General features: G+C 40.8%; 1 protein-coding gene across 2 annotated transcripts in view; it reads right to left on the bottom strand.

Moving 5' to 3' along the window:
- CLSTN2 (calsyntenin 2) overlaps positions 1 to 19,504 on the bottom strand; it is a 318,016-nt gene that overhangs the window by 13,359 nt on the left and 285,153 nt on the right. For both annotated transcript variants that reach the window (XM_079315409.1, XM_079315410.1), the window contains exon 9: positions 11,448 to 11,610. In XM_079315409.1, the coding sequence (XP_079171535.1) occupies positions 11,448 to 11,610 (163 nt within the window). The remainder of the gene's footprint in view (positions 1 to 11,447; positions 11,611 to 19,504) is intronic.

Here is a 19,504-nt window from a genome sequence, read left to right as displayed (position 1 = left end):
CTCCCAAGGAAGACTGATCTTTAGGAGCTGTCAATAAAACGTGATTACAGACTGCCTGCTCCAGTGATCATGGCATCTCAATTACTCTTGGGACAGTTAGTGATTTACTCATCTTCCTTTAGGAGAATTTTTAGAGCTTGTCTTTCCTGCAGTGTTATCTCTCAGTGCATGTGAATTACTGCCTACCTCGAGCCTGGAAGGACCAAGGGAGTCCCAGGGCAGGGAGCCAGGCAGGCTAATTGGATTAGAAGCTGATAACCTGTTGATAAGCTGTTGTAATTGGTAGATAACTAATCTCTACAGTGTTTATAGCTTTAGTGTCAAACAACTTGTTTTTGCCAAGCAAGATAGCTCAAGCTTGAACTTTAACTCCTTGTGCAGACTGGAGCTGGATAGGGATGAAGTGACAGATTTTCTTTAGGGCTGCCGTTGTTACCTAAAAGCCTAAAAACCCTCACTTCCAGTCTCTGCAGGATGAGCATTATGAAGAAGGCTTGAGCTATTATATATAGAGAAGAAAATACACACTGGTATACTGGCAGAAAAGAGGTGTCCAAGCAGGCTTTTTCTTCAGAGAAACAAATGTTTTTGTTTGTTTGTTGTTTATTTTTTTTTTTTTTTTTGGAGGGATTGGTGGGTGGTTTTTTTTTTTTTTGTTTTTTGTTTGTTTTATTTTTTTTTAATATATTTCAACATAAACTGCCTCTCTTTCTTATTCCAGAGGAAGGTTTCCAAAGAGAGATTATCCTTGTCCACTCTCATTCCTATTTCCATTACACAGGAAATTTCCTCTGGGCAAAATTTTGTTGAGATTTCCTAGAAACTTTCACATATACAACAGGTAAAGTTCAGTCTTTCTGATACTTACCAGACAATTATTTGGTAATTATTTTGTAAATTGATAGTGCATTATGGGGACATTGGCTTTTCAGCCAAAATGCTGTTCTATTTATCTGCTTACATTGCCTTTAAAAGTACTTATAGAGCAGTAATGTAACTGCATGGAAAATGGCATGTCCAGATTTAAAAAAAAAAAAAAAGAAAAAAAGCAAACATCTCCTTAAAAAGGAGACAAAGAGAGAAAACCATTTAAGAGCTTACAGAAGAAAAAGTAATCATATTTTGTTTGAAGCTTCACATTCTCATATCACTACAGAATTGTGAAGATAGCAAATTTCAAGGCTAAAATACCAACACTAATCCTGGAGCTTTGAAATTTAGAAACTTAATATAGTAAGTCTGCTAGTAGGTCTTAATAGTTCTGAGGAGATGCAAAGTAAGAAGCAGGTTCAGAGCAGTGAATGTATTTAAATGTGAAATGCAGTCATTAGAATGTACATAAAAGACCAGACAACAAGCCAGAACAAAGAACTCAGTGCTGTGGCTCTGCCTGACAGAAACAAGCAGAACGAACCAAAGCATCCATGAACAGAACTGGCTGTTTTTCTACTTTGGACTAGTTCTTCTCTTATATTCTTGACAGAGCACCTAGAATTACATTTCTAGCTCATTAGCAGTGGTACAGTATCTGCCCATAAATCATTAAATATGCAGAGTATTCACTGTGCCCAAGCCACACTTAAAAAAAATGCTGGTGCATAAGGAGGTATTACCATCTTGGAGATGTATAATTCCTGCTTAAAGTCATTTGTCCAGCCATCAACATGAAAACATGAGTGTTGCCAAGAACAGGCTTTTAAAATACTCTGAAAATACAGGCACTACAAAAACCTTGAGCATTTAAAGAACAAGGCTCACACACATTCTTCATGGGAATAAGGATGGTGCTTATGTAGGTGCCGAGATCACGACTGGGCTCTAAAGGTGATGTAATCTTTGCTTGGGAGAGGCTATCTACTGTTATTTAAACAAAAATCCCCAAGTATTTCAAGAAAATGTGAGTGAAAAATAGCTGGGAGTAGTCAGTGTCATACTGTGTGAGTAGAGAAAATCTGCAGAACCATGGCCATGGTGATGAGAGGGTGATCCAGCTGGGACAGTGCATGTGATGTTCTGATTGCCAGGAATTATTAGATTGCAAATGGAAAAAATCAAATGCAATAAAACTGGCAAAAACCAAAACTCTCACTAAAATTAAAGGAATGGCCTAAAGTCAGTTTCTCACAATTCTGCTTTCTAGCTTTGATAAAATGTTTTATTCATACTTGGTTCTACTGTATTAGTGTGTTTGAAAGCTGTGTTTCCTTCTGCTTCTACAATCTGATATTCTTTCAGTATATTACTTCAGTTTCTCAGTGAGTGGAAATTTAGCCCAGGAGGGGAAATCTCCAAATCCTAGTCACTCTAAAATTATGAGCTCTCAAGACTAGATGAGTAGAAATATATTTAATTCAGAATGAAAGTGATAATTTCATTGCATGTTTAAGCACAATGGATAACTGTGCCTTATGCTGATAGTAACATTTTACAGAATATTATCCAAATTCTTCTAAATTTTGATTTTTCAAATAGAGATCCTTTGACCCTGAACATGATTCATTTCATGCTCCCCATGCAGCTAACAGGCAGCTCAGAGTCAGTGGCTTTGATGGGCAGGAGGATGCCGAGTTCCACTGCCTGGATTTGACTCAGCACTGACATTACCACCTGCTAAGAAACAACTGAGAAATTACCTGCTCCCAACAGCCCTTACTGCTTTAAGGCATTTTGATAAAGACCTAAATAGATTACACAAAGTGGAGTTCCAGTGACAATGCTCATGAGGTAATCCAAGCATAGAAAAATTTGTAATAGCTCTGTAACACAGCATTTCCAGTTCCTCTCCAGAGCTCAGGATATCCAGTTAACCTGGACTACCTCACCAAGATTCACGGGACTTCTTTGCTTTCAGGGTCTTTCTGCCCTTGCCAACGAGTGAAAGATTCCTTGGATACAGCACATCTCTACAAAGCTGTTGGTAAGTTCTGAGAGAATGGGAAAACCTACTTCTCAACTGTGTTGTGTGTTGTGTCTCACTCAGCATTATGTTTATTGATTGCTATGGATTAATATGCTGTGAGTGCTAATTCCTGGGGGACAGTTAAGTAGTTAAGACTGATGAATGACAGGGCCAAGAGAGGAAAACAGAACCTTCCCTGCTGTCACGAAATTAAGTTAATGTTTGTAACACAAAAAAGACTGAAACTATAGTTTAGTCACCAACTATTTGTACTGCAGTTCTTTCCATGAAAAATTTTTGAAGCTACTGATTTTTTTCTCTCCCTTAAATGTAAATGTAAGTGTTGTGATTGCTGTCACAGTTGTGAGGGAATACAGGCCATGAAGTTGCTCAGATGCTACTGATAAAATGGTGCATTGCTTTTCACACCTGACCCTGCATGCACCAACACTCTCAAAGTCTGCCAGATACAGGAGGATGGGTGGTAGCTTTTAGCATTAATTCAACCATTAATTCTTCCCTTCCTTCAAAGGCGTCAACAGGCTGTGGGGACATCCAGAGAAACCATGACATCCATAATTATTCACTATAATGCTGTTTACTCCTTAGTCATTGCTGAAATAGCATGCATCACACTTTTCACTTGCTAAAATAATAACTGTCTTCTGGACTGAGATTCTTCTGTGCTGGCTCTGATCTCTTTTGCTGCTGGCATTATCTAGATAACTAGAGCTATCAGGGTATGCTGAGGGGTAGTGTCCCATGATATCAGCTGCAGCCTAGAGGCACCTCCCACACTGGGGCCAGGGTGTTCCCCTGCCATATAAAGCCTACAAGCCCCTGGGCCCTTGTGAGTGTTGGTTCCCTCCTGTGCCATTCACAGCAAGCCCAGCAGGAAGCACAGCCAGGGACCAACTCACCCAGCAGGACATGCAGGAGACCCCACAGACCCCTCAGTGGGGAGTGATCAGGCTGCCAATAAAAGCAAGACTTTACAATATCAGTGCTTGGCACAGATCTGAATAGACACAGGCACAGTTACAGCTGCTGCCTGAAATTTCAAACCAGATCAAATGGAAAAGAGCAACCTACTTAATTTTAGCTGAATATGTTGCAGATGTCTGTCTGTCTTGGGGGCAGCTCAGAGGGGATGACCCCTTATAGACATGGAGGAAAAAAAATATTTTGCTACAAATAGTTGAAGACTGCCAGATGAACAACAATTTAGTGGGATTAAGAACTATTACCTGACAATCTCATCTGGCTGCAGTCACAGAGAGGTTCTGCTAGCTATAACATGTTATATCTGTTAGATATAGCATTGGAGAGGGGAAACTGAAGAGTTACAGGATTTGGACTTCATGGGGTTAAAATGCATTCATTAAAGAAGCAGAGCCTGTTTCCACGACACTTGTTTTTCATTTTGCAGTGAGTTGATATAAAGTGTGACAGAATTTGATTAGCATTGAATTTTACAGTTGTTGGTTTGACTACTCAGATGTAAAGTGCTGTTTGCATTCCTTATCAATCTCCACAGAACAATCAGGGACGTCAAAACAAGTGATTTTATTGAGCTCACACATTTTGCAGGCTTTTTTGCCCTATCCCAACAAGGAGCAAGTAATTATCAAGGCAGTCAAAGCACAATGAGGTTTTCATGGGAAATGGTGAAATCAAGAGAATTTCCAACTGAGATGCAATTCTTTTAAGATATTCTAGACTCTGGTTATACTGAGCCAGATAATTAGTGAAAAATTGATTATGCAGAGCTCCAGCATAAAGACTGAATGAACCTGGGAGTAGGCACAAGACATTCTGGCTCTGAAGTCCTCAGGTCCAAGCCTCCAAATTTATCCTGTCTTTTTATTTTGGCAGTTTAGGGAGCTGGGTTTAATTCCCTGACAAGTAGATTGGCTGTCAAACAGGATGAAACTTAACACAGATTTCAGGAGTAGCCCCAATTAGTGACATGACATTTTATACTCCCAGAGCTTCTCAGCACAGAAAAGTTTTAGTGGGGCTTTTTATATCATTCAGATAAAAATTAATCAGAAATTGGTCATCAAATATGGCCCATATTAGGTCTGCCCCTGCTCTGGATAGGCATCATAACCCAACGACCTCACTAAGACATCTTCAGGCTTTAAAGCTTTCTCTGAAGTAGGACATGTTCAAAGAACACTAAGGTCTCCCTGCTCATAAGTGTCCAAATGCCAACTGTGCCATACATCTTGAAACCCAAAGTGGGTATAACTTACACTACTGAAGATGCAGGGTAATAAAAACACACTGCAATTTCTCACAATTCAGGCAATAGATAAATGTTGCTCAAAAAACCTATATCCCTATTCTTCCTAAAACAATTTTGTGCTGGCAAGTAGTGCTTCCTGCAGAAACCCAGTTAAAAATTGGATATATATCTAGGGTGACAGATTTGAATGCAAATTCAGCTCTCCAAGAAAACACTCTCCTAAACTTAACCTTCCACATGTCTTTATGTTTCTATTACAGATGAAATTCAGCAAAGATCTGTCAAGTGCACTGAAAACTGCCCAATCTTTCTCCTGATGAGACGGACAATGCAGCAAGAGCACTGCTGTAGCCATGGAGGCATCAGGACACAGATAATCAGCATCACACTGTGCTGAGATCTGACCTGGTGCTCTTGCATTAAGGTGTGCTTGCACCCCTCTGAGGTGGAAGGTTGTGCAAGCTATGCCAGGCTCCTTGGCATGATCCAGTGGTGTTGGATGCACAGCAGGGGGAATCTTCATCTGTTGAATTCCTTAATTTCTGGAGGCAGTTCAAGGTTGAGCAATACAGGATGCTGCTACATGGCCCACACTGGCTCTCCTTTTTCTGACTCCTCTCCAACTTTTAACTCTTGTGGTGCTTCTTACCTTGAATCATCAGTCAGTTCTCTGACTGCACTGGGTGATTTCTGTGTCAGCAGAGGGCTGGCATGTGAGGACAATAAGACTATTCCACAGAAGGGCTTTACAGAAAACCTGATCTCTCCATCATAGGTTAAGAAGAGGGGAAAATAACAGGAGAATACAAGAGAAAAACAGAATAGAAAACAGCAATTCCTTAGAAAACAGGAACTACTACAGCCTTTTGCTGTGTCCATGACAATAAAGTACCTGCTGACAGGCTTCTCCTGAAGACTCTCTACGAAGTGTCCTGCAGAACTGCACTGTGAGGCTACAGCACTGCTGAAGGGGCAACTCTGTTAGAAACAGTGACTTTCAGCCAAGGTAAGCTACAGCATAACCTTGTGACAAGTCATTCACTTGTGTCACTACCTTCCTGACAGAGCTTTAGGAGCCATACACAAACTCCTTCCCTCCCAAAATGCCTTGCATGAACTCAAGACTTTATCTTTTCAAAGAAACCACGAGGAAGTCTGTCTTCTGCCTCTTGTGCAAAAAATTACCAAATCATGTAACTTCCTCTGCTCCCTTCCTCTGCTTTTGCCCCTGAATGTATAGCAATAAAGGGATCACAGTGCAAACCTATAAACCTTGGCTTAATGGAAGAAGTTTCTCACTCTGTAAAAGGGTCCATTTGCCATGTCCTCAGATAAACTGAATCAGAAATAATGAACTCAGAGAACTTCCTGGGGTAAGCTCTTGCAAAGTGTGCTCCAGGACAAGCTAACGATTTGTTTGCATTGCTCAGGAGAATGAAACAGGATGTTACAACCTAAAAGGGAGAATAAGAACAGAAGATCATGAATTCTGATTCTATTCTTGCTATGATGCAGATTTTTTTAAGTGACCTGAGGAAAAATCAGCTACTGCACGTTATTCCCACAGAGCACAGGTGACTCTCCTGCTTTGCTGCACCTCTTTATTATTTGAAAAGACCTTGAGACTCTTAAGGTAAAAAGGCAAATCTGAAAGTACTTTTGTGCTGAAGAAGAAAAACAGTAGTAGTGAGAACCAAAGCTGAGGCTTGGGGAGTTCTCTCCTATCCCCATGGACCATGTCTGCTTTAATACCCATTCAGGGAAGAAGCACTTCAGACACAGGGCCACTTCCCCCCTGTTCTTTTTGGTTCTCTTTTGCTCTAGGAGGCAGACATGCAAGCAAGTCAATTTTGTCCTTTAGATACCCTGAGAGAGTAATTCTGCCTGAAAATTTCTTTCACCACTAGAGACAGAGAAGCACTTTGGCCTTAAATAACCTGACCTACATCAAAATCACACCCTTGACAATCATCAGTGAGATCAGTGATGTGAAGAAAATTTTAAAGATATTAAGATTTAAGTTATATAATTAACCTCATGTACCTGCAGAGAAAGCTGTCAAACATCACCAGGCTACACAAAGGACTAATTCCAGGAACAGCTGTACCACGTGTTTGTTTCTGCCCTCACCAAGAGCCCAGTTTGCCCAGCTCTGTGGTCAGAATTACCTTTTCCCAGTCACTGAAATCCCAGCTAAGGAGTAAATTGGGATTTACATAGTGCCATGTATAAAAGCTGGCACTTTCTTTGCTGGGGTTAGGTGCTACCTGTCACTGCTCTGGGTCACATGTAACCAAACCCACATCAACATTTTAGCCTGAAGATAATGCTTAAACTCCCACCCTCAAATAAACCACTCCCACTCCAGTACAACAGGACTGAACATCAACTGCATAAAAAAGAATTCTCTCTAGGCTAACCACTGTGAAGGACGCTAAATCAATGAGGTAGCTCTTCTTAGATCTTCTTTTAGTAAGAGCCCTAAGAAAGAACCAAGGTTTTAAATGAAAAAAGGGAAATTATACCATAGTAACATACAGTAAACCTAATTTTTAGTAGATAAAGTTCATCTTGATTATGCCAGAACAAATCATAGACTTTCCTCATGTGCAGAGTGTCATTAGAGCTGGGAACCATTCCCCAGGCTTGGCTTTAAGTAATTGACCCATTTCCTGGGCTGCAGTAAACCTGACCCAGGGCCTGACAGACCCAGGGAAGGGTCTCTTCTATCACTTTTAAAGGTTGGCTTTCTGCTCTTTCAAGCATCTTCACTCCCTGCTTGGTTCCAAGAATCTGCCCTTCAGGAAAAGGCCGATTTTCCCTAATTTTTGGAGAGTCCCAGCCCTTTACTCACATTATTTAAAGAAATTTTGCATAAAATCAGGAACAAACAAATCAGGCAAGATTTCTACACTGCCAGGAAAAGGGTAAAGATGCAGAAGAGATTTTCTTATGCCACAGACAAACCAAGGCACAGTGAGCACATCATAGGCTAAAGTCTGAATTTGTCATGTAAGGCTGAAGAATTGTACATTTGGTTTGTTTTCATGTTATGATCAGGAGAATAGCACTGATCTTACACTGCTCTTATATTTCACTTGAGCAGCTGAAGAAGGAAACAAAAAACAACCAACTTCCCATAATGGATGCTATAAACAAGGCTATAAAAGTTAGAAAGCAGTTAGTCAGGCATTGAAATATTAATAATAGGCAATAATAATCTTAAAGAAAAGAATTTTTCAGGTCCAAGATTCCTGTAGGATATAAGTCAGAGAAAAACAAGGAGGAGGTGAGCATGGTGTTTGCTACAGAACCCCAGGATGAGGACCAGTGTATAAGTGATGGAAAGATCAGGGCTCAGCCACAGTATCACAGAGGACACTCAGGCTCCTAAAGAAGCAGCAGAACAATTCCTAGTTTCCACACCAGAACTGAACATTTTCATCTACAGGAAGGTAAATCCCTCATAGCAGTACCAGATTTTCATGTTAGTACTAACAGAGCAAATTGCAATTCTTGTTCTTGATTTTTCACTGTCTTCTAAATACACTCTTCCTTCTTGCCACTTCTTCAGCTGCCCCACAGCCACAATGACTTTTGGCTGTCAGCAAATCAGTCAGTGTGGGAAGAAAAAAGGAATGTTATTTCTTCTGATTCATTTACTTGTCTGAGACTGTTTTTCAAATAATTTTACTCTGATAAACGGATGCTCAAAACTGTAAAGTGGTTTAGTAAAGACAGAAAAGAAGGTCTTGCCCTTTCTGAAAGAAGAGGTAAGAGCAGTGTTTCTGCCAGTGCTTTGATGAAAAGAAAGGAAATAGTCTTAGCAAACCAGAGCTGGAAACTCTTCATATCCTCTTAACAAGGACACTCTTGAATGGCTTATGACACCAAATTCACTATATATTTTATTGAAATAAATCACAAAATGTTGTAAATCAGCTTTATAATGCTTTGAAAATGTAGAGGTTTAGGCTATTGTTACTGCCTAAAATGTATTAACCTAAGTAGACTTATTAACAGTTTCACAGAAAGTAGAGTTAAAATATTTATTTGATAGGGCCCCTTTGTCTTGAAATACACAAACCTTGAAAACTAATGTTTTGACTAGAATAGATTGGTTTCCTATGTTGATTAATTACTATTTAACAGACTGAAATACAGTGCTGGATCTTATTAACAAAGTGACTTTCCACACCATTCATTTAAAATAGTTTGAGGTGATCCAAACAAATGTACCAAACGATAAGCTTTGTCAAAAGCAGTATCTTGAAATTTTATTTCACATACCCATTACAAGTTTATCTTTTTGCCTGATACATAATAGTTTGTCAGAACTTTAGCACACTGTATTACTAAATCTTAGCATTCTCATGAGGTGGAAAATTTGTTTGTACTTTTGATGAGTTCCTATTTTCTCACTATTAAAAGAGCAATAACACAATATTGCAGTAAATATTAATGGCAGCAATAGGCACTATTTCAGTAGTTTAAATCAAGAAGAATATTACTCTGAATGGTTATTAATTAAGCCATCAAATCATCCCATGCAAAAATAAAAATGCTTGAAAACAATTGCAAATTTTTGCTTTTGTAACAGCTGAAATATGAAATATAGTGCATGGTCTGAATGTATTGTGAGCCAATGTGAGCAGTTTTGCCTGATTCCTTCCCTTCCCAGTTTAAGAGAAGGAGACAGAGGTGCAAAGGGAACAAGATTGTTGTTGCTGTTCTCAGCTGCCTTGGGGGCAGGTGAGCCCCTTGCAGGGCTGTGGCAAAGCTGACCCAACTTTTGCTTAGGCAGGGCTTGGTGCACTGACATGACACCTGCAGATGGTTAATGTGAGATTCAGGTGAGGGCTGAGGGGAGTGCATTACTAGCAATACCAAGACTTTTAGCAAAAAACCCTCAAAACACGGAAGAATGCTTTTAGAGAGTAACAAAAGCACTGAGTGTGAATGAAAGAAGAGGCAGAAGTAATATGCATAAAGCACAAAAACATTTATGTTGATTGATACAGAAGAACCTCATATAAATATGAAGGGATTAAAATAATTTTTTTTTTAGCACAGCTACAGAGAAATGGTGATTTTTCAGAAGGCAGTACTCCATGTTTATTCACAGCCTCTATGGCATTTGCTCATGTCTGGAAAGAACTAAATTTACAAATGACATTTGTAGTTGCTAACTCTGGAACCCTGCTCTAAAAGTACTGCAGCAATACCCCATAACAAAAAAACCAACCCATGCAAACACCAGCTAGACAAAAGACAGTCTACACTTTTCCAAGCTTTTCACACCTCCAATAACTATCAGTATTGTCAACATATCAAACTTTGTTTTTAGGATTAGTGCAGCTTCATTCTGCATGTTATCATCAAAGTAAAGACTGGACCTTTACTCCACTCATAATCTAACAGCTAGATTTGCTTTGAGTACTATTTGCACTGAACAGCCCTGTCATGCACAAGATTTCCAAATTATGCAAATAAGCAGAGATGAAATTGGCAAACAAGATGATAATGGAGAAAGTGAGACCACATGAAAGAATGAGAAAGAAACATAATCTATATTAAAGCATTTTCTCATAATTATAGTTTCCTTCCCAACATACTTTAAGTGGAAAAAAGACAGTGTAAATAGGAAATCAACATGGAGAAGTAATGAAGACAACTTTACAAAAACAGACAAGCAGAGAAAGAGAAGCACTTCAGGTGTAAGGCAGAGAACAGAGAAAGAATGTGGTAAGGACTAGGTAGAAAGAATGAGAAGAAAGGGATTATGAAGGGTAGAAAAGAAAAAGGTAATATTTAAGCAAACATCCATACAGATATGGCTCAGGGGTTTGGATTTTTAGATTTTCCTCTGGTGTATAGTAGGGAGAGTCAAGTAAATTACTGGAATTGCTGGTGAGTGCATCCAACATCAAGAGCACAGGACAGGGCCATGAGTTGTAAAAGAAATCTGAGGACAGGGACTGAAAAGAGATAGCTGGTGTTCTTCAATATCTACTAGTTTGCTTAAGGCTGGAGAACAAGGGAAACAATTAAAAGAAGTGAAGACAAAAGATAAAGAAGCCAGTCTTTCACACTGAATAGACAAACTGTATCCAATACTTCTCCAGGTGATGAAAATGCAAAGCCTGTTAATGTCCTGTCCATTTTATCCTTGGAGTTCATTAACAACTCTGGATTTCCACCTGATTTTGCAACTTATTTCCTATGGAATCAGCAAGACAAATGAGATTCTTCTCGGCTGAGCTGGGTTCTGTGCTGGTGCCAGCTGGTGTGCCTTACCTTGCCAGCAGGCCCCCACAGTGAGCTGCATGGCAATGTGGGAGGGGTGGATGGGCCAGTCGTTGGTCACCAGGTAGGGCTCGTAGGTTGTCCCATCCGTGTACAGCGTCACCACGGGGAACTCCACGTTCACCACGTAGTAGTGCCACTCCTTGTCACAGATCTGGGAGATGCAGAAAAGCATTAGTTAGCTCTTGCTCATGGTGATTTTTATGTATTTTTATATCCTGTGTTTTTTAAATTGCATTGTTTCCAAATTTCACATATAGGAAATAATTTTACTGCAATTTCTACATCTCTAATATTAATGAAAGCCAAAGCAATGTTGATAAATAATCTTGGTGTATTTGCAAAATATGTGTGATAAATACAGGCTTCTTCAAACACACTCTGAAAACAAGACATGGGTAGAAAATAGAAAATCAGACAATTTGGTATTTGATTTGTATTTTCACATTTGTTAATACATAATATTAGTTTCTTAATGTTTGTATCTACTGTTGAGAACACAACATTTCATGTAGGATACACATAGGATGTACTGGCATAAGTTACTAGGGATCCCTATTAGCTTCAGGTTAAAAAAATATAGGGCTCTTAATCACTGGATTAATGATTGCCATTATTAATTTATCCCATCAGTACTTAGATAGTCGTGTGCAATCTGACAGGACCTCAGCAGTGCTAAAAGGACCTGGCCCATGCTCTGTGTGACACACAGGGAGCAGCAGTCCACAAGTTTGGGCAGGGAGCTCACCTCTTCTCACCCTTCATCTTTTGGCCTTGAGCTTTTTGCCAGTTGGTGGGAAAACGAGGATTTTTATGGTTTCCCTGATACCCACCAGCTTTGAAAAACAACTGCCAGAGTTACAGCATAGTTTCAGGATGACATTAATGTTAAATCACATATGAACTTCTGAGCTGGATAACCAGGGATTACTGCAGGATGGCCAAATTCAGCTTTAGCTCAGAAATGTACAGCTGGAAGAACCTGTGCCTCTAGAGACAGAAGTCTGGTGTGCAAATATCAATGTCTGCCTAATTATTCTTTTCTGTTGTTTTATCTTTCAGATTAAAAAGTTCAAAGGAATAAATCACAGCAAACTGGTAGGATGAGTGGGCTGTTTTAAAAGCAGAAAACAGTTACAACAATGGCACTCTCAGTTCTGGAGAGATCCTTGTTTTGATGTATTAACAAAGGAAAGTGCCTGAATGCAGATATTCTTGCTGTTTCACAGAAGCAAGCAGAAAGTGATGTTTAAACATAATACTTTGTCCTTGGCCAGGTTAAGTGTTATCTGGTGCAGCATCTGCCCTTTGAAAGCAAAGCTAATGTTTGTTCCAGAAGACATTTCAACAAGCACTTAATCACTTCTGTTTCAAACAGATACATTTATTACTGCAGACATCCCAGCTCCAGAGCAAGAGATAAATGCAGCAAGGGGCTGCTGGAGGGAGCCTTCCTTCTGTAAGCAGCACACAGCACAAATATTTTCTGAAGGTTAAATGAACTGAAACCAAAATTGAAAGTAAATAAACTGGAAGACTGAAAACTTCATTGAACAAACACCAACCACCAACAGCATTATGCAGACCTGCCTTCCAAGGAAAAGCAGCTTGCCAAGCCCCTGACCTGCTCATTAGCATAGGATGCATCACAGCCACGTGCAGCTGACATTTCACAGAAAACAAAACCTGTTTTTGAGAGACCTTGCATGGTCAAACCAAGAGGATGAATACCTGGCACTTTGTGGAGAACCATTCCACAATTTCTGGTTTGCAATCCTGAACTGCATCACACGGGATGCCCCAGCTGAACCCCAGTGTGTGAATAACCTCCTGTTCAACTGAAGCAAGGGCACTTTGACACAGCAAACCCAAACATTCTGGGGCATCACACACACAAAGAGCACAACAATGTGTAGTGTAATTACTCCATTAGGCAGTTACATTTTTCAAAGAAAATGCTTCCTGGAAACACAACATTTCATAAATTCCACAATTCAAGGCTCCTGCAACTGGGCTCAGGTGCTTCCAAGAAAAATGCAGATGTCCAAAGAACTCAGTAACTTTTGTTTTTTCTTATACATTCTGAAATGCAAGATCATGCAAGTGCAGATAGCTTGGTTATGTCCTCAAGCCCTCACTTACCTGCATTTCCTTAAATTTCAACACATAAACATATCAAGTGTTGTTTTGAAGGGAATTTACAAACTTAAAGTCTCAGCTTGGTTCCTGAGATTTCAACAGCACTTGTTGAAATCTTAACTGTCACCTGATTTCAATACAGCTTAGGGACATAGACACATGTCCATTTCCTCCAAATCATCTTTCAGCATCTGTACTGGGCCCCAGTGTAAAAACAAATATTCTACAAAAAAGCAAAAAATTACTTCCAAACTCTGGAATACATCCCAGTCATTCAGCAGCAGGTAGTACTTCATGGCTGGCCATTTCACAAGCAAAATAATGAAAATAAAATGAAATAAATGAAATAAATAAAATAATGAAATAAATAATTGTGGTGTGTCTGTTATGCTCTTGTTTAGGACACCTTCATTGACTTCTTAACACAAGAAGCCAATTTTTTTCCCTGCAAGTATTCCATTGTGGCAATAGAATGCAATATGAAGCAGTGAAGCCAGGAAAAGAAAATTATAAAATATACTACACTGGCAAATGAAGAAATTTTAATACTGTCAAGTTGGAAATTTATTTTAAAAATCTAATTTATAAAGCTATCGTAATGAAATAAAATTACAGATGAGTAAGCTGAGCTTTCCAAAACTGCTGGATGGCTTGGTCTAATCACTCTACAGCACCAGCCTGCCTCTAAAAAGCATTAATCAAATCACAGTGAATTAAGCAGCCTGAAGTCCTAGTGCTGATTACAAGCCATTGCATTGGAAAATGCTTTTATGAAATAGCTGAAAACAGTCTCCATATAAATCTTTTGGAGTATGTGTCCTAGGCTCTTGGCATCTTCTAATGAAAAACATCAGATTTTGTGCCTTATATTGGAAGGCTCAGGGAAAGACTGAAACCAAAATTCTAGGTCTGAGAAGCATGTGGTGCTTAGAAGTAGACTTTGGTGGTCTGCAAAATGTCCCCTTTTTCAGGTTTGTCCATACAGGCCTGGCGTGAACCTGGGAGAATCTGCAACTTCCAGCTGGGGCCAGTCTTGGAATGGGGCTCATGCACCTGCTTGGCCACACAAAAAAGCAGCATGTGCTCCCCAAGTGCCCAGTGAGAAGCTGTCCATGCTCACCACGAGCCTCTGTGAGCTCTGGTGCCCCCAACAGCCCAGGGGGCCTGAGCAGGGAAACAGCTCTGCACAGCCCAGGCTGCACATCCCAGAGGACCCCAGCAGGGAGACAGCTCTGCACAGCCCAGCCTGCACATCCCAGAGAACCCCAGCAGGGAGACAGCTCTGCACAGCCCAGGCTGCACATCCCAGAGAACCCCAGCAGGAAAACAGCTCTGCACAGCCCAGGCTGCACATCCCAGAGGACCCCAGCAGGAAAACAGCTCTGCACAGCCCAGGCTGCACATCCCAGAGAACCCCAGCAGGAAAACAGCTCTGCACAGCCCAGGCTGCACATCCCAGAGAACCCCAGCAGGGAGACAGCTCTGCACAGCCCAGGCTGCACATCCCAGAGAACCCCAGCAGGAAAACAGCTCTGCACAGCCCAGCCTGCACATCCCAGAGGACCCCAGCAGGAAAACAGCTCTGCACAGCCCAGCCTGCACATCCCAGAGAACCCCAGCAGGAAAACAGCTCTGCACAGCCCAGGCTGCACATCCCAGAGGACCCCAGCAGGGAGACAGCTCTGCACAGCCCAGCCTGCACATCCCAGAGAACCCCAGCAGGAAAACAGCTCTGCACAGCCCAGGCTGCACATCCCAGAGGACCCCAGCAGGAAAACAGCTCTGCACAGCCCAGCCTGCACATCCCAGAGGACCCCAGCAGGGAGACAGCTCTGCACAGCCCAGCCTGCACATCCCAGAGAACTCCAGCAGGAAAACAGCTCTGCACAGCCCAGCCTGCACATCCCAGAGGACCCCAGCAGGGAGACAGCTCTGCACAGCCCAGCCTGCACATCCCAGAGAACCCCAGTAGGGAGACAGCTCTGCACAGCCCAGCCTGCACATCCCAGAGAACCCCAGTAGGGAGACAGCTCTGCACAGCCCAGCCTGCACATCCCAGAGGACCCCAGCAGGGAGACAGCTCTGCACAGCCCAGGGTGCTGCTCAGAGCACACCTGAGAGTGTCCCCTCAGGGCTCAGAACTGCATGTGTGCCTTCCATCTTCTGCTTTCTGGGACTTTGCTGAGGAAGTGCTCTCAGAACACACTCAAATATCCTCAACACAAGCAGGAGGAAGGGAAGGAAAGCAAAGAAAGCTCTCTTCTCACTGCAAATAGCACCACTGCCTTACTGCAGCTATGAGTCAAAAATCATTCTGTCTGATGGTCTGAACATCTTGTTCAGTTGGCAGATTTGGTCTGACTGAATCACTTGTTTAAAGAAAGCATCCTAATCCACATTCAAAACACAGCATGGCACTGCAGTCACTTCTCAATGCCTTTTGCAGCATCTTAACATGCTCTGAATCCATTCCCCCCATCCTCAGCCATCATTTACTAGAACACATCTCAAACAGTGGGCCTGCTTTGGGCCCCTCAAGACAAGGAGTATTCCCATAAACTGAGGTGAATTCCGTGGGGAACCAACAGAAGGGACAGCTCTGGCCATGTGAGGAGAAGGAACTGGGCTTGTTTGGCCTGGGGGAGGCAGACTGAGGGAAAAGCAGCAGCTCTGCAGAGCCAAGGGAGAAGTGACCTCTGAAAGGCTTTTCCAAGTGGACAACTCGGCACTTTTACATCCCCTCACTAAAGAAGGCAAAAAATACAGGGAATCTTAATGGCATTAGCATTATTCACTCAGCAACTGTCCCCTGGTCGACCCTCCTGCCCTGTTCTGAAAGCAGCCAAATGCTTTGTGTGTCTGCTTCAAAGCCTGGCCCCTACTACCCTGCTTCAGAGCACTGAAAGTTGATGATAATTTGGGAGAGTGGGCATTGCTTTGAGTTAAAAAAAAAAACAAAAACAAAAAAACCACACTTTTCTCTTCATCTCTAAAAAAATCATTTTGAAAGAGCTTTTAAAAAAATTCACAGGGTTTGGCATTGCTCTTTTTCTGTTGATTCCAATAATTTTGATAGGGCTTTTATATCTTTTGAGACAAGGAAATATTTTTGTTATGCATTTTGAACATATTTTTATAGTATTGAGAGAAAGCAATGCACTGCTTACAAACAGGGAGCTAAAAGAAAGGTTCTGAAAGACTGTTTCATTATACTTTGAATCAGAATCTAAGGAATAGCACCACTGCAACAAGGAAGCATAAAAAAGATAATTTGGAATTGATTGGTAGTTTATTTCATATCAAATTGACAAAGTTACATATATTTTCAAAGAAAGATGTCTATTAACATATGCAGATTTTTAAAGAAGTAAGCAATTCAGGCAGTTGAATCATTCCGCCCAAAACTGGTGAGTTTTGCATGAAGGCAATTCACAGGTGACCAGACAGCCTTTCTCCTCTCCCAACCTGAGGTATACCATGGTTGTCTCTGAAATGGGATCTTTAAAGATATTGAATGAGCTTTTATATTTTACTTTAGAAACTCATGTATTATCTTGTTTGTTTTCCTAATGTCAGTTCTCATCCACGACATCTGCAATTAAGGCATGCTAGTTTTAAAAGGAGAAAAGGAGATACCTTGGGGCATTGCTGTTGCTATAACTGCTGCTCCTTTTTGATTTCTTCTAATAAATCTTTGCCTCAAATTTCAGTAGCTGAGCTACCTGCAGAGCTGAATAAGCAGTATAGGAAAAAAAGTTACACAGTTAACTGTTCTGAGGTCTTTTTCTCATTGTCTATAACACTTCTGATTTTTTTTTCTAAGATCTCTACATCACCAGAAATGAAGAAAACACTGCTAAAAATGTCCTGGTATAGATCTCAAGTGTGTAATTCCGTATGCAAATGTTCATGAAGGATGGCATTGCTTCACTGGGTACCCGAGTTACTTTGTCCCTTTCTGCTCTCTAATACAATGAACAAAAATCTGCTTCTGCTCTGAATGTGTGTTCTTATGGTATAAGTCTGTTTTTGTGGGAATCAACAGATAGGCACTTGAAATAGGCTTTGTGCTACAGTACAGTCTGTCAGCATATTCATTTTGGGGCAGAGCTTTTGGAAATAACAAAACAGTGACTAATCAAATCCATTTGGTCATGTGAATTGCTGTATCTTGTAGCATTGTTTATTCTACCTCAGTAACAGGCTCTGCATTAGAACATATTTGCCACATGTCTTGGCTTTACTAAACCTAAGCATTGCTTCCCTGGAAATGATTAAAACACCCCGGGTTGGATATCCCTGACCACTAAGTGAAGATGTGTAGATTGCAGACAGGTCTCCAATATCTCCACAACCTCTTCAGAAAACTTTAAATAAAGCTCTAAAACATTCCCATTATGTACCAGGGCTTTTTTTTTTTTTTTTTTTTTTTTAGATAGTCTATTTGTGTTTCATGTCCTACATTTATCCTTCAGCAGCTCCTTCACATGATATCTTTTCCCCCTGTCTGTAAGATCAATACACCCCGTCTCTGCAGTGCCAACAGATACAGTATGGAAGAAGTAATTAAGGCAGGATGGAAAGAAAATATATTGCATATGGGAAAAGGAGGCACTGATACACACTCCCACAGTTAAATTTACAGGTGATACACTGCAGAGAATCATCATACTCTACCAAAGCAGTGTTTTATCCATAAGAACACTGCTGCATATGTAAACTCCACATACATTTTGTGACCTGAACATCAGCCTGCACAGCCCTGCTCTAAAGTGATCAGAGAGTCTCTCCCTGAGCAAGCTGCAGAATTCTGACAGCTGGCTGACTGGCAGTGAAGGAAAAAACCCAACCAGCCAGACTGCTTTGCTCTGGACCAGCTTTTCTGCTTTTGAGACTGGAGCATCACCACTCTTCCAAGTGTCAGCAGTAGTAGCTGCAGGATGGAGTAATTTGTACTTCTTGGTGAGGAAGCTGTTCCACAGCTATCAGAGCTGTGCCAGAACTTGGATGTCTCTAGGACAGATGCTGATGTGATGCTATAGCTCTGTGTGCAGTGAGTTAATTTGGAAAAGTAATTAACCACTCTTCTCCAGCTTCATTTGTAAATGTGATCAGTCATAGAATAAAGGAGATGAACACTGTGCAAATTAATCCCTTCCTTCTGGAACCTCAGCTCAGCATCAGAAGAGCATTACCCAGAGAAGGGAGCAAAAGAGACTTTCCTGCTCTTTATGGAAGTTCCAAGCAAGTTATTGCTTCCTCACAGGAGTTTTGGTGAGGAATTTGGAAACAGTTGGTATTTCCTACACTGGCTGCATGGATAAGAGGAAGAGATGTATCTTGTGATGGTACTGAGGTGGGCAGAGGCACAGGTGACATTCCACAGATGCTGTGAGTCCCACACAGATCCCTTCAGGGGTCCTGCACTGACACCTTCTTCAGAAGGCAGAAGGGATTTCCCACAGCTGTGTACTTTGGAACAAACTGGAGCTGAAGCTCTTCCTTGCCCTTATAATCTCACTAATTGAAGGGATAAGGCAGCCTCATGCTGATTGATTTAAAATGAGAGTTTGTGTATTTTATAAAACAATTGTTTTTTCAGTATGAACTATTCAGTTGAAAAGTTTAGAAAACTGTCCATTAGAAACATCAGAAAAACCTGCTACACATTCTTGTGTACCTACTCAAGTAAATGCTTTATGCAAATAAGCATATATCTAATCACAATATTTCCAAACAATACTTTTAACTACTTACTCATTTTCTACAACATACTTTTTTCCTTCTGCTTAATGTTTGCATGACTTAGTAATTTTCTTTCACTTAAAAAACCCCAGATTTTCACAGACTGTTCAGGAAACATGCCGAAGATGTGGTATTTTAAAGAAATTATGGATAACATATTCTGT

This window comes from Erithacus rubecula, assembly GCF_903797595.1.
Source record: "Erithacus rubecula genome assembly, chromosome: 11".
In the NCBI taxonomy this organism is placed as follows: Eukaryota; Metazoa; Chordata; class Aves; order Passeriformes; family Muscicapidae; genus Erithacus; species Erithacus rubecula.
Note: the sequence above shows the minus strand (reverse complement) of the source record. Positions and strands in the feature narration are given on the sequence as shown.